At 52.1% G+C, this 14844-nt stretch overlaps 5 protein-coding genes across 5 annotated transcripts; 3 read left to right on the top strand and 2 right to left on the bottom strand.

The window, feature by feature from the left end:
- Nucleotides 1-445: 445 nt before the first annotated feature.
- Nucleotides 446-2528, bottom strand: GT037_007026 (uncharacterized protein; the record flags this gene model as incomplete). Its single annotated transcript, XM_038932073.1, has 2 exons — nt 446-2237; nt 2287-2528. 2 exons carry the CDS (start codon nt 2526-2528, stop codon nt 446-448), a joined length of 2034 nt encoding a protein of 677 aa, XP_038785545.1.
- A 283-nt stretch (nt 2529-2811) lies between these two features.
- GT037_007025 (galactose oxidase) lies at nt 2812-3898 on the top strand (the record flags this gene model as incomplete). The annotated part of the gene is made up of 2 exons (XM_038932072.1): nt 2812-2995; nt 3054-3898. 2 exons carry the CDS (start codon nt 2812-2814, stop codon nt 3896-3898), a joined length of 1029 nt encoding a protein of 342 aa, XP_038785544.1.
- A 488-nt stretch (nt 3899-4386) lies between these two features.
- GT037_007024 (cytochrome p450) lies at nt 4387-6541 on the top strand (the record flags this gene model as incomplete). Its single annotated transcript, XM_038932071.1, has 4 exons — nt 4387-4477; nt 5016-6016; nt 6070-6207; nt 6341-6541. The coding sequence occupies 4 exons, from the start codon at nt 4387-4389 to the stop codon at nt 6539-6541; spliced, it is 1431 nt and encodes a 476-aa protein (XP_038785543.1).
- Nucleotides 6542-8068: 1527 nt separating this feature from the next.
- GT037_007023 (glycoside hydrolase family 16 protein) lies at nt 8069-9666 on the bottom strand (the record flags this gene model as incomplete). Its single annotated transcript, XM_038932070.1, has 4 exons — nt 8069-8160; nt 8219-9164; nt 9212-9353; nt 9407-9666. The coding sequence occupies 4 exons, from the start codon at nt 9664-9666 to the stop codon at nt 8069-8071; spliced, it is 1440 nt and encodes a 479-aa protein (XP_038785542.1).
- Nucleotides 9667-11996: 2330 nt separating this feature from the next.
- GT037_007022 (glucans biosynthesis glucosyltransferase h) lies at nt 11997-14813 on the top strand (the record flags this gene model as incomplete). The annotated part of the gene is made up of 3 exons (XM_038932069.1): nt 11997-12173; nt 12223-14684; nt 14738-14813. 3 exons carry the CDS (start codon nt 11997-11999, stop codon nt 14811-14813), a joined length of 2715 nt encoding a protein of 904 aa, XP_038785541.1.
- Nucleotides 14814-14844: the final 31 nt, after the last annotated feature.

Here is a 14844-nt window from a genome sequence, read left to right as displayed (position 1 = left end):
TTTGTTTAGGGGCAAACTAAAACCCTGGATTCGTGGTGCCGAGGAAAACCCTGCACGGAGAACCCGCTCGCAATGGTAGCTGTACCGCGAATGAAGGCTTGTGAGACATGGGAATTGCAGGCCAAGACCTTGTGTATACGAGAAGTTCAGTATTGGTGACTTGCCCCGTAGTACTTGAGTAGGGCCGGGTGCTGGAAGCTCCTGCAGCTTCTAGAGGGGTTGGGAATGACGTTTGGCGGGGTACTGTAGATCGCGCCACCCCGGCCTGAGACCGAAGACCGATCCGCCTCTTCGTGTTCACAGGCCCTTCACATGATTGAGCATCGAGAGTAACTGAAACCGGGTATATTGAAACATGTTAAGGTGATATGAAGTAGAAACTATATGTGTGGTACTAGGCAGATGGTCAAACAAGCATCTTTTGATACCTGGTGTCGTCTTTTGTCTACGCAGCCTTCACAAGCTTCGCTTCTAGAAGCTCGCCGAATTGGCCTTCCCACAAGTCTTCTTCCTCTTCGTCTTCTTCCATCAAAAGCGCGTCGGCAGCGTTGTAGATGCGGTTACCTTTGCTATCGAACTTCTTCTCCCTTTTCGGGAGGTCGCGCAAAGCAATTTTTAGCTGTATCGTTCCAGCACCAGGTCCCGAATCGCCTTCTTGCTCAACAATAGCTGTTTTGTAATTACTAATCTCTGGTGTGACGGTGACAGGATTGACGGTGAAGAATTTGCATGCGATAATGGCGCCGGCTTTCATGTCGGACGAGGTGAGATCTGGTAACGTGCTCATGTCTTGAGGCAGCGGTGGTAGATCAGACTGCGCAGCCATGGCAAGATCCTGACGTAACTGGTCTTCTAGTGCTGCATGTATGGTCTCGGAGTCGGGGTTAGTTGCAGGCGCATCGTCATAGTCTAATATGATCTTTTCTCCCTCCTCTTCCTCTTCCTCAGGCGTTGCTTCCTGCAGCACGTAGTTTCGCCTCTTCTGCTTCTTCTTTGCAGCTTTGTCGCGCATAAGCTTGCTGGCTGGGTCCCAGTGCTGCTGGAATGGGAACGGCGGAGCGCTCAGCTCAAAATCTTCCTCCCAACATTCGAATGCAGAGAGATTGACCCGTGTCTTCCAAAAGTCGGGATCAGAGGCACCCTCGGGCTCCAAAGGTTCTTCAGGTGCTGCCTTGGCCCTGGTCTTCCTGAGAACAGGTGCAGCCTGCCGAGCAAGTATTCGACCAATGGCACGAGTATCTGGTCGCAACCTTCTTGAGAGTGCCTCTTTCTTTGCTGGCTGTGTCTCTTCAGCTAGAGCGGTAAGTGATACTTCTGCCTCTTCTATAGCCGGAGTCGTTGACTGTATAGGCTCGTCTGCCGGTGTTGTCGCATCTGAACTTTGTCCAACCTTGGCCATCAGATCTTGTTTCCTTCGCTCAAGCTCTGTTGTATCGTCGGCAACCTCCTCTGTCGGCTCGTCTTCATCTAGCCGTTTTCTCTTGCCTTGAGACTTGGCGAAGGGCCGTGTTTGATCCGCTTCTTCGGTTTGACCATATCTTCCTTGTTCATAGTCGACCAGATGCGCGAGTGTTGCATTCTCAGGAAGCTTACCCGAGGCTTTGAGGCTGCGCAGACGGTTAGCCTTTGTACGTCGCGCGTTCCTCAGCTTGGTAGCTTTTAGACCTTGTCCAGGGGGTACATGCTGTGTACCTGGACTGGTCTTGCGACCGTCCTTGGATGACAAGACATCGGGTGGGGAGCTTGCGTCGCTCGAAGTATCTGAATCTGAATCTGAATCTGAAGTGTCTGAACCGCTAGATGAGCCATGCGACTTTGTGACTGCGCCTACGTCTACGTCTGATTCTGATTCTGAGTCGGAATCCGACGCATCAGAAGACGAAGTCTCGCCCTGTGCCTCGTCAGGGGCAAAGTCGTCATCGTCTTCCTCGCTGTCATCAGATGCTTCTATCTCTGGCTGCTTGAACTGCACTGACTTGGCTGGCCGCTGTTGGTTGTTGAGCATGGTGTCTCCGTGTTCTGTGAGCAGGCCGACAGCTTGGGTGTCGTCGTCGGCCTGGACGTCGTCCAGTCGGCGTCGTTTGCGCGGCGGTATGCGAACGGCGGGTCGGTTGGGCTGTCGCAGGTAGGGCCGGCCAAAGGGAACGCCGTCGACGAGGTGCTGGCCTCCATCTGAGATTTGGTCACGGCCGGTGAGGGTACGCGCGCGTACTTCGGCAGTCATGAGTGGGCGGATGCTGGCAACGTGTTAGTATCGACCAAGATGCAGAATGAAGAAGCACATACGAGACATGGTCGTCTTCCTTGAGCGCATGGGCGACGGGCATAAAGTGCAGACACTCGAAGCCGCCCACCTCGACGACATAGTGCTCCAGCCCCCAGTGCTCTGCCTCGAGCGGTATGATGAGGTTGACGTCTTCGAGCAGACGCGTGACGGTGTATGCCTGTGTGCTGTTGGTCTCGGGCACACTCCACACGACGTTGGCCGCAGGCAGGCCGTTTCTCTGCACCGTCAGTCGAAGCCTCATGTTGGCGTGTCGAGTCGCATTGGTTCGCGTGTACAATGCCGTCGAGGCGTCGCCAACTTTTGGAAGGAGCCAGGCCATGACGATCCACTCGTGCATCCGACACTAGTGCCCTCCCAGTCTAGCGTGCCCTCCAGTCTAGCGTGCCCTCCAGTCTAGAGCCCAGGCAATGCAAACACCAAGTCTATTACCACCCGCGCATGACGCAATATCTAGCTCTAGATTCGCATATATACCAGCAGCAGCCACTGCAATTCTAGTGCGAATATCACACCATCTGCCAAACATGCCCGTGAGTATGCCCATCAGTACGCTCAAGGGCTCCTGGAAGCGCCTCCTCGACGACGAGCGACTACGCCGATCATCCCAAGTCCTGTCCGTTATCGATCAGCATGTCTGCATCTTTGGTGGTGAGGTGAAACCAAGGGAGCCTATAGATGATAAAATCGACATCGTTTCGCTCAAGCCTGGTAGGCCTTTTTTTCGCTGCTAGTTGGCCATCAAGGTGCACCACTAACAACGCCACAGATGCAAAGAGGTTAGAAACTAAAGCCATATCCTCAGCACCCACTCCCCGCGTTGGAAGTGCGTCAGCTGTACTGAATGGTAGCATGTATCTTTTCTCCGGTCGAGGTGGCATCGACATGGCCCCTATAGAAGAGCACGGTGCAGTGTGGTGCTTCGACCCAGCAAGCTCATCATGGTCCAAGATCACGCCCGCTGATTCATCTGCCCCATATCCACCAGCTCGCAGCTATCACTGTTCCACTAGTGATGGAAAGGACACTTTGTTCCTCCACGCCGGATGTCCAGCGAGTGGCCGCCTTTCAGATCTGTGGATGTTCAACGTCCATGATTGTACATGGTCACAAGCTCCTGATGCTCCAGCACCCCATAGAGGAGGAACTTCCATCGCTTACAGTGGGGGCAAACTTTACAGAATGAACGGATTTGATGGCACTACCGAGCAGGGTGGTAGTATCGATATATTTGATATAGCCAACAACACCTGGTCAACCGAGACGTTCAAGGCCGATGGGAATGATGGACCTGAGGCTCGTAGTGTTTGCGTGCTTCTACCAGTTAAGCTTGCTAGAAAGGACAAGCTTCTCACTCTCTTTGGTGAACATGATCCTTCGTCGCTTGGTCACGCTGGCGCAGGCAAGATGTTGAAGGACGTCTGGGTATATGATATCAGCGAGAAATGGTGGACACAGCTACATCCTGAGGGCAGTCATGGTTTTCCTGACCCCCGCGGCTGGTTCGATGCTGATGTCGTCAAGGCTGAGACCGGCAACGACAGTGTCATCATTCATGGTGGCCTAGGCGAGAACAACGAGCGACTGACCGACCTTTGGCAACTTGTCTTCTAAATTCAAAGCACCATAAAGTAACAAGCAACGTGCACTGTGAGACTTTCCACCTCTTCTCAGTGATAAATCAAAGAAGGGACCGAACTGTTCGGTCTCGTTTGACCCGAGTACCGCCGCGAAAGATCGTTTCTACGAAGTTTTGGCTGGCTTGTCAAAATCCCGTCGTCGGAATGTGGGGACGTGTGTAGTGCAAATAGTGTGATATTTTGTGTTTCTCGAGTACGACAGTCTTCATTTGTAAGTTTCGACCAGGAGGTAGCTGTAGGTCCACGTGAATACGCGATGCGACAAGTCCGTCAGTGCAGTATTGTGTATTTTGGTGTTCCAGATTGTAAGACGACGCGTAGATCTTCGATGATCGAGATCCTACTCTACCTAATCGGCATCCTGTCCTTTCCCGTACTGTTAACTCGTGTAGAATCTATGAATGCATATTCGGACGTAATTTTGTTATCCATCTGATTGATTGGCAATCCGATTCATACGCGATGCACGACGGATACAAAGTGCGCGTTGCACCTCGGCTGTACGACCCCGACTTTCTGTACGATGATCCTACGCACGCGGCATTGAGACTCGGTATGCCTTCTTTCGACTACGAAACAAATGAGATATATGGAGAGGCATGAATACAAGGTTTGAGGGTTCGTACGAGGTGTTCGCACGAAACTAATTGCCTACAATTCAATGCTAAGCTCCACTCCACATCCCGCACCCGCCTTCCGGCGCGTCATCGCTTCCCCGCACATCGAACTTTCGGAAGGACTTAAACGTGTAGCAAATCGCACAAGATGCGTCGCGCCATTGCGAGGAAGACGTTATCGATAGTTTGCTCTCGACATTGTTTCCTAGAATGCATCTCACGGTCCTTGCTTGGGCAGCTGCTGTAGCTCTTGTTGCGCGTATTCTCTTTCCGTTCTTGAGAGCTGTCTCCTCACCATTGCGAGATGTACCTGGTCCAGTTGTAGCGCGTTTCACGAACTTATGGTATCTTTGGCGAGTGAAAAGAGGTTCGTTTGAATACGATAACCTTGAGCTTCATAGGAAGCATGGTGAGCTTCACCCTTCCATTAATATTTCTGCTCCTTAGAGACTCATACTTATACTTCCACCATAGGCGAGATAGTTCGCTACGGTAAAAACCGCTACTCCTTCTCTTCACCGAGCGCGCAAAAGATCATTTATGGCCATGGCGCCAAATTCCCCAAATCCTCGTGGTACGCGACGTGGCAGAACCCACATCCTGACCAATGGTCACTGTTTGCCGACCAGTCTATATCACGACACAGCGAAAACCGGCGCCAATACCAGAGCGCCTATACCATGTCCTCGCTTGTCAGTTACGAATCTTACGTTGATGAATGTGCGGATTTGTTCAGTCAGCGCCTCCAGGAGGTAGCGAGTGCGGGCGCGTATGCTGACATGGGACATTGGCTTCAGTGTTATGCCTTCGATGTCATTGGCATGATAACGTTTTCGAAACGACTCGGGTTCTTGGACAAAGGCGAGGATATCCGCGGTATTCTCGTGGCACTCGAGGATCTCTTGTGGTATGCCACTCTTACAGGCATTTACTCCTGGCTACACAAATACCTAGCTCCTATTAGGAACTTTCTTGCTGGGCCCAAAGGAACAGGAAGGGCGTATGTGATGAAATTCACACAAGAGTGTATTGCGGAGCATCAGCAGGAGCAGACCAAGGCCATACCCGTCGATGAACTCCGAGCTGAACAGGGTACGACGAGCATGGACTTCCTCACAAAATTCTTCAAGAAGAACGCAGATAACCCCAAGTCTTTCAGCATGTACCATCTTACCATGGGTTGTGTATCAAATATGACCGCCGGTTCAGACACTACCGCCATCAGCCTCTCTGCAATCCTCTACTACATGCTCAAGAATCCACAGACCTTTGAGGCATTGCGCCAAGAGGTTGACGAGCGTCAACGCGAGGGCAGGATTGGCCATTATATTACCTTCAAGGAAAGTCAGGATATGCCCTACCTGCAAGCCGTCATGAAGGAAGCGCTGCGGATGCATCCCGCCACGGGCTTACCGCTCGAGCGCGTAGTACCCGCTGAAGGAGCGACAATATGTGATCGATTCTTTCCCGAGGGCGTAAGTTGCCGTGTATGTCAAATTCGCGTATCCCGTGCTAACAGCTTGGATAGACAATCGTCGGAGTCAACTCCTGGGTCGCCCATCGCGACACGTCAGTTTTCGGGCCCGATGCCAACATGTTCAGGCCTGAGCGCTGGCTCGACGCAGACAAAGAGAAGCTGAGTCTAATGGAGCGAAGTTGGATGCCGGTATGTCACCTTGTTCGGCACATGCCGCCACTGCCTTATCCTTCGTTTCCACACCCGTAACGCCACTCATCATCCATACCTTTTTTTTCATTCTACTTCCCTTGGTGGACAGCAGCTAACAGCCTGGCAATAGTTTGGTCTAGGCTCCCGAACCTGCATTGGACGACATATTTCACAGCTGGAAATGTCCAAGCTGATACCCATGCTGGTGCGCGACTTTGATTTTTCTCTCGCCCCCCACCTGCAGGCTGCAGACTGGCAAACGACTAATTACTGGTTTGTAAAACCGAGGGACTTCCAGGTCAAGGTCATGATACGACAGCAGGGCCGCTGATCTGATGTTGAGGAGCAAGTAGCAGCGACGGTCCGCCGGGTAGCTGAGCACCCGGTTCTGGGTGCGACTGCAATTTGTATGTTGCTATACTTGGAGTGATTGATCGAGTGGTTGAGCAATTGAGGTATCGATTGGCACTGTAACGTGCAGTAGTAGGGTAGAAATACAGGGTACTATGGTAGGACCGATGCATGATAGCAGATAACAGCCCGATCGTACATAACATACCCTGTTGTTGCCGTACCAACAATACCTTAGCGAGCATGATGATGCATAGACGGAATCCATTGGAACATGCCGTGGTGGCGTTCTCGAATTCAATCTGCACATTCTGGAATCTCACAGCGCCTGGCTGTCACTCCGCGAAATGTGCCGTCCCACGTTGTTTTTCAGTCCGCGTCGCCATGTATATATGCGTGCATGCATGTATGCAAGGCTATGGACCAGATGGGTTGCCACCGGTAAATCCCTCGTTTAGGTCACGAAGCCCGTATTTCTGCCGCGGTTCATGGATGAGCAGAAAACCTGAAAGCAGGAAGACTTGTGCTGTAGTTGGGAATGTTAGACATTGCGGCACAGTAATTGAGAGACGGTGTGCTGTCTAACTCCTGCCCCTCTTGTAATCAAGATGACCCCTCTTGCATCATCAATTCAGTGAACAACGGTACCCTATCCCTGAGCCTATCTCCGTGTTTGTTTCAAACCCCCCAAAATGCCAACTAATTCAAGTGTGCCAGCTTGAACCAAGAAAAGTGGAAATGGGACGATGCCTGAGTGCGGCGCAGTTCGCGGTCTCCCGTAGCCAGATAAGCGGAAGCGTCTCCGGCATGTGCATGCCCCCCCTGCAGCAGCAACTCGAACAAGCTCCGTCGCGCTCGTATCTACGCCTCGTGATTCGGTAGGGATAGCGTTTCGACTACCGCATTCGGATCAGCGTGATGGATCTTGAGCTACGCAATATATGGATTAGTGCAATGGCTCAACAGAAAGTTTAATAAGCTTTGGCATCGCTATCGAGCATGATTTTCTCAGGGGTGCGATGATGTGGGTACGTACGTGGGCGAGAATAGGCGGCGCTGGACAGCGTGGGTGACTTGTTCGGCTGCTTGCTAGCTGGAGGGACCAGAGGGCAGGATGCGATATGCAAGTAATGGTCGCACAGCTGCCAATTTGCCTCGCTACGAGGCTGAAGTGCACAGTGCGCAAGGCTGGTCAATCCCGGCTGCAAGCAAGCTGCAGTCAAGATACTGTGATGCTATGCAAATGATTCATCGAAAAAAAAAATCTATTAGATACTACACTATTGCAAGTCCTTATCCGTGAAGTGTACGATGTAGACGTTAGATGCCCAGGGACGCCTCGGCGCCTCAACTATGCCAGCGAGGAAAAGAAATGAGAAAACGTTCATCTAATATGCCCTTGGTCCCCGAATCGGTTTGGAAAAGAAAAGGTAGGTCATACACGTAGGAGTGGGTCCCCGAAAGTAGAAAAAAGGAAAATGCACTCGGCAGTCAGGCGTGGGTGAGTCTAGCACTTGCCGGCCTGCCACATCTTGACAGACTTGACTGTCATACCGCGCTCGTTACCCTCGCCCCAAGTTGGGAGCCATTCATCTTTGGCTGTTGCAAAAGTCAGCAGGAAGTCCATGAGCAGATTGCAGGTTGTAAATCAACGTACCATTCCAGAAATCACGCACGGCAAAGTCGCTGCCATCGACCCACGGCTTGTTACCCTCTCCATCGAAGAACCAACCATTCTGCGCACCAACGGCAACGTTGAGAATAAGGTAGAATTTCTCGTCAAATGGCGCGTTCTTGCCGCCCTGCTTCCATGGGTCTTCGAAAAGGGTACCGTTGCTGGTAGTCAGACCGTTGAAGCCACCCTTCTTCCATAGCTCGTTCTTCTCGTTAAACTTGAAGTACATAACTTGCTTGAGACGGCTATCAAGGTAGAGGAACAGGTAGTTCTCAGTCCATTCGAGACCAAATGTGTGCCAGCTCGAGGCGAAGTCTGTGCGGCGGAAGAACGAGGTACCGTGCGTGTTGATGTAACCGTCGTGTTGGTAGTCGGGACCCCAGTGGAGCGTGGAAGAGACGAAGTCGCGACCTTCGGGGTACTTGTAGCTGTTACCACGGAATTCGGCAATGTCGATTTCTCCGCTACGAGGCCAGTCGCCATATACGTTGTCTTCGGGCATCATCCAGATGGCGGGCCAGAGCCAGTCACCCTTGGCTGTCTTTGCAACAACTTCAACGCGGCCGTACTTGATCGACTTCTTGCCCTTGGTAGTCATGCGTGCTGAGCGAACAGGGGGAATGATAGTTCCGGTGGTCGAGTTGGATCGGACACCGCACGACTTGTAATCGGTAGATGTGCATGAGCCATCACCGTCTGCCTTGGTGATGTTTAGGGTATAGCCGTTGAGGATCTGCTCGGCAGTGATGCTAGTGGATTCGGTGGTGAGAGTTGGCACGATGTGGAGACCCTCCGAATCAACGAAGCTGTTCTTTGGGTCGTCGGTGGTCCAGTCGAACTCTCCGTTTCCGTATCCGCCAGTCTGGATCTCGTAACCCCAGTTGGCGGGGTCAATCTTCTCGAAGTTGTCTTCCATGATAAGACATTGCTGTCAAGATGTTAGCCAATGCACGGACTGCTGCGGATTGATCGTACGTCAGGTATTTGCGCCTCCTGTACACCGGTGTACATGATGTATCCACTGACGGCAAAACCGATGAAGATGAACCCAAGGGTGATCCAGTTGCCGACCTTGGTCTTCTTCATCCTTGGATCGTCGACCCATGGTTGCTCGCGTCTAAATGTCTCATCAGCTCAATGCTATTGACGTGTGAAATGCATTGTACTTACTCTCCCCGCAGTCGGTAGCTCTTGAAAGGTCGTGGTTGTTTGCGTATCTCAGAAGCGTTTCCGAACTGACTTCCGTAAACAGGACCTCCAAATGAAAGGTTGGAGGGGTTCCTGGCCATGTAGGTTCCCTGTGATGAGGACTCAGGACGCATCCTTTGCGACATGCCGGTAGGAAGGTCTGGGACATCTTGGGAGTGAGCCTGAGGCTGTGTTTCCTCCTCAGGGTTCACCTTCTTGTTACGCTTGAAGAAAGAAGGCATTGTGATAATCTGAGATAAGTGGAAGTATCAAATGCAGGATACAAAAATGGCAGCGTGTTCAGCGATGGGCAAGGTAGTTTATTGCCGTACGCGACCTCGTCTAAGGAGATTAGAAGAGTACACAAAAACGATGCAGGGGACGTTGTTGAGAGCTGAAGTATCGATACCACAAGCCAGGCGAACGCCGCGCTGACTTGTGCGGCACCGATAAATCGATAGTAGACTGAACCGTCGTCGGGAAGCGCGAGATTCTCGGATGCGACAGCCTAGATTTAGAACAATCAACAGGCATTAGACGTATCTACCGTTCTCGACGCAATGGCTGCTGCAAGTGCAAGGGGCGGGTAGTGCCCATGGCAGTTTCAAACCAGTCGCCAGCTACGTCTTGAAGATAGCGCACAGTAGTGTCGAAGTTGCTAGCGTTCTTTGAGACGCAGGTACGTCAAAAGCCATGAGATAAGCGCAGAGCTAGTGTGACAGCCTTGCAGTCAGAGTGCCAGGGGGGCAGCGCCACATGCCGCTAGCGATACGGAAGGATTTGACCGGCCGTATTTGGATTGGGCTTGACGTTTGAAAGGATGATTTGGGAGTCGGACGCCACGGCACATCTTTCTATGGTTCCTTCCCAGATTAGCGCCCGGCCGATCGCCTTTCAAAACCCACGCGATCTTCACTTGGATTTTCCACGCATGTACCCAGGCAAAGGGAGAACCTAAAGTCGCGCACCTGTAGTCCCGTCTAGAGCACTCGATGCATCGGTGGATTAGCCCATAGATGGCTTCCCAGTGTGCATGCTATCGATATTGTATCCTTCCCTCCGTATCTGCACGTTGGTGGCTAAATCCTGCACCTCGGCGTGCTGACCCCCATTGTCGTCGGTTGACTTATCGGCGGACCGGTTAAACGCGCTAATCCTCGATGGTGCGTCGCACATTCAGTAGCTCAACCGCTGCAATCGAAACTCTGTCGACTAGTAATTTTGCTGACTCGATACGACCCAGCTGGGCATGGCGTCATGCAAAGTCAAAGAGTTGAGGCAGAAAATCTGTGACGTGTGGCTGGACAGTGGCGAGCTGCTTTATGTGTTGTTCGATAGGCGGTGTTGCAGGTCAATAGACGCGGAACAACGTCCTAATCTTAACAATAGGATAGTCTGCAAGGGTGCTTATCAAGGGCGACGTGCATGACGGCACGCTTTGATCGTTGCCTTGGTTGGCGACGTGGGATTCAACCGCTCGCGGGACGGGGACTTGTCGTAAAAGCAATTTGCAGGGTCCTGTACCCCTTCCCAAGATGTATGTCGCTTGTTCACAACATCTCGGAGTGGCGCGTGTATAGACCTGAAAGTCAGAGGAATTGCGGCGTAGCATACCGACCACTTCGGTCGGTCCATGACACCAAGTGCCCGGTTCCGTGGAGGACTAGGACTTTAGGCGTCTCCACTTTCGACCTGACTCCCACTCACTACAGCGCACGAGGCTGGCTGGACAATCCCGCTACGCGAAGCCGAGGAGGTCACCGAACGTTCGACAAAAGTAAATTCTCCTCCGGCCCAGACGTCAAAACTGGCGCACGCCCAGTATAGCAGCGGCTAAGCTAAGCTGTTCCACTTAGCTCAGGCACAAGCGTGAGAAATGCAAGGTATCCGAATGCGACACATGATTTCACATCCCCTTTTGACATCGATCTCGATCATGACCCGTAGACTTATGGTGTTGCACCGGCGAAACAGATGTTCGTCGCTGCTAGTAACATTGCCACCGTCCCAACATCGCGGCCCACCAAGGCCCAGCAGGCGGGAGAGCGACCGGGGCGTGCGCTGGCAAGAATATCGATAGATGACAGGATCGCTAGGTGCAGTCGGTGGCCTGGCGGTGCCGCCGGTTCTGGATGGTGAGGTATGCGAGATAGCGTTTGTGACAGACGCAGTGACCTCAATCGGGACATTCGCGTAGGAAGTCTTGTTGAGACTCGAACGTGCTAGACAAGGGGTATGCCGAACATTCGATAGTGCGTAGCATGAGTGTATCTTTGACCTGGTCGCTAATGATTGTGGCGGGGCCTTGTTTCGCGTAGTCGGAGAGAATTGTGTAGACACTACCAACTGTGCCGCGTTGATAACCTCTGCTCGTCGACCGCTTCAGATCTCTTTCCCGTCTCTACACTCTTGCGCTTTTACTGATCTTCGCAGGGCTCCTTGCCCATTCCTTCGTTTCTTGGCTCAGACCACAACACCCATCTCTTAGCAGACTTGTCTGCTTCATACAATCGCTTAGCAACATCCCTTAACTATCCATACCACCCATCTTAATCCCTGTGACATCCCAGACATGTCCTCCGCAACACCTTCCCACGATGGGGACAGGCCCTTCATCCCCTCCAGCCGGCAATCGTTCAGTGGCAGTGTCAACGATTCGCGCTACTCCACACCTCAGACACCCACAGGCCGCCCTCCGATGTCGCGGCCGTTGACCATGAAGATCGATGAAGATTCAAGATACCGCGCTGTGAGTACAATCATCAGCAATCTTAGGAAACCCATCTCACACTTCACAGATCATCAAGCACCTCTACGCTAAGGCCTGCTCCATGCGATGGATGACTTCCAGTGCCCTATCGCCCGGCTCCTGCGAAGGTGTGTTGATCCGAAAGGGTCAAGGAGAATACGTCACAGAACCTGTAGCGGCCAACAAGGACCTCCTCTCGGCAGTGAAGAGGATCAATCCAGGTGTTGCTCTCACTATGAGCACGGACGGCACCCAAGCCATCTTCGACGTGCTCGAGCCCTTCGAGACGGAGTTGATGTTCCAGAACGGCTCTCAGATCCAAATCTTTGAATCCATGGCAGAGGTAGCCACCTCCAGTACCATCCGCAAATTCCAATATGCAGCTCTCATTCGTCAGGAGAGGCTCCTCCTCGTGTGGCACGACGACCTTGGTGCTATTCTTTCCCAGGCAATGGAGATTGAATCCAGGATCCTGGCCTTGGTCTGGGGTACTTCCAAGAACCCCTTCAGTGGTTTCGACAGCGCCATCCAGTCCAGCGCCAACTCTACCCTTGGAGGATCCACTGTCGACTTCGCTATCGACGGCAAGAAGGATGATGTTGAGGTCAACGCTGAAGAGGTCGATGGCGATCTCGAGAAGGCTGATGGCCCCAAGGAGTCGCTTGCACGCCCCCTCATCTTCACCAGTTCCATCTTCGTTGGTCTTGCCATGGTCTTGATCATCATTCTCGTCATCGGTCTTGGTAACAAAGCCATCATCCTTCAGACCATGACTGACCACTTTTACCCTCGTATTCTTCTCATCTTGACGGAGCCGCTCTGGATCGCTTTGGGTCTTTTCTTCGTCGTTGTCGTCATGGGTAACATCTTTGAGGTTTTCGGACCTGTCACTGGTGTCAAATCAAACAGCCGTTTCCACTCAGCCATCAAGCCTAATCTCACCCAAGCCCGCGCTCAAGGATTCACACCATCCACCATCACTATTCAAATGCCAATTTACACCGAATCACTTGAGGGTGTCGTCAAGCCTACTGTCGCCAGTTTGCAAGCCGCCATCTCCTACTACGAGTCTCGTGGTGGAACTGCGCGCATCTTCATCAACGACGATGGTATGGCTGTTCGGTCTGAGGAGGACAATGAGAAGTTCCTTCGCTTCTACGAGAACAACAACATCGGATGGGTCTCGCGACCCAAGCACAACCATGAAGGATTCGTTCGCCGTGGAAAGTTCAAGAAGGCCTCTAACATGAACTTTGCCCTCAACACCTCCAACCGTGTAGAAGATGTTCTCCAAAGCTTAGTCGACAACCGCTACGACAAGGGTAACGCCTCCATCTCTGAAGAGGAGGAGCTTGCGCTCTACCAGGAAGCTCTCGACCAGGTTCTCGCAGCCGACCCTCGCGCGAAGGCTGGTGGTAATATCCGTATGGGCGAGATCATTCTTATCGTCGACTCTGATACCATCGTTCCCGAAGATTGCCTTATGTACGGAGCCGCGGAGATGTTCTTGTCGCCTGAAGTTGCTATCGTTCAACATGCAACTGGTGTTATGCAAGTCTCATGGGATTACTTTGAGAACGGTATTACTTACTTCACTAACCTTGTCTACACTGCTATTCGTTTCTCGGTCGGTAGTGGTGAAGTTGCCCCCTTTGTCGGTCACAATGCTTTCTTACGCTGGCAAGCTGTCCAGTCCGTCGGCAACCCCCCGGAAGATGATGGTTACGTCTGCTTTTGGTCGGAAAGCCACGTTTCTGAGGATTTCGATATCGCGCTCCGCCTCCAGATCAAGGGTAACGTTGTTCGCCTTGCTAGCTACCACGGCCGTGGTTTCAAAGAAGGTGTCTCGCTATCTATTTTCGATGAGTTGGACCGATGGGAGAAGTACGCGTACGGTTGCAACGAATTGGTTTTCAACCCCATCCACACCTGGTTGTGGAAGTCGCCATTCACCAAGCTTTTCCGCACCTTCATCTTCTCCAACATCCAGCTGTCTTCCAAGATCTCTATCTGCGGTTACATTTTCTCCTACTACGCTCTCGGTTCGGCTGTCCCCCTTGGTGCCCTCAACTACTTCCTTGTCGGATGGCTGAACGGCGACCTCGACAAGTACTATGTCGAATCTTGGAAGATCTTCATCGTCTTGCTCATCGTCTTCAACGGAATGTCGAACGTCTGCTTTGCCATTATGCGCTACCGTATCGGTGAGGCCAGTTTGTTGGGTGCTTTCTTCGAGAACCTCAAGTGGATGCCCTTCTTCATGATCTTCTTCGGTGGTGTCTCATTCCACATCCTGCTCGCCATTTGCTCGCACATGTTCTCCATCAACATGAGTTGGGGTGCCACAGCCAAGGAGAAGGACAACTCCAACTTCTTCGCAGAGTTGCCCAAGATCTGGAAGCGCTTCAAGTGGATGTACATGATCATGATTGCCATGATTGGTGGCATGATCTACCTTGGAAACTTCGCTCCTCATGGATGGGAGATTACTGGTTTGACCGCTGTCTTGCCGTAAGTACTGCCTTTTACTCCAGTATCATTGACATTTCGCTGACCGTACCTAGTTGGGCTGTGACCGTTATCATGCACTGCCTGTTGCCCATTGTACTGAACCCGTCGCTGACGGTCTTCAACTACTGAGTTCAGGTCACGACTGGATGGATTTTCTTTT

The sequence above is a fragment of the Alternaria burnsii genome, assembly GCF_013036055.1.
Source record: "Alternaria burnsii strain CBS107.38 chromosome Unknown 731, whole genome shotgun sequence".
NCBI classification, from domain to species: Eukaryota; Fungi; Ascomycota; class Dothideomycetes; order Pleosporales; family Pleosporaceae; genus Alternaria; species Alternaria burnsii.
The sequence above is the reverse complement of the archived record's forward strand: the minus strand, read 5'-3'. Positions and strand labels throughout refer to the sequence as shown.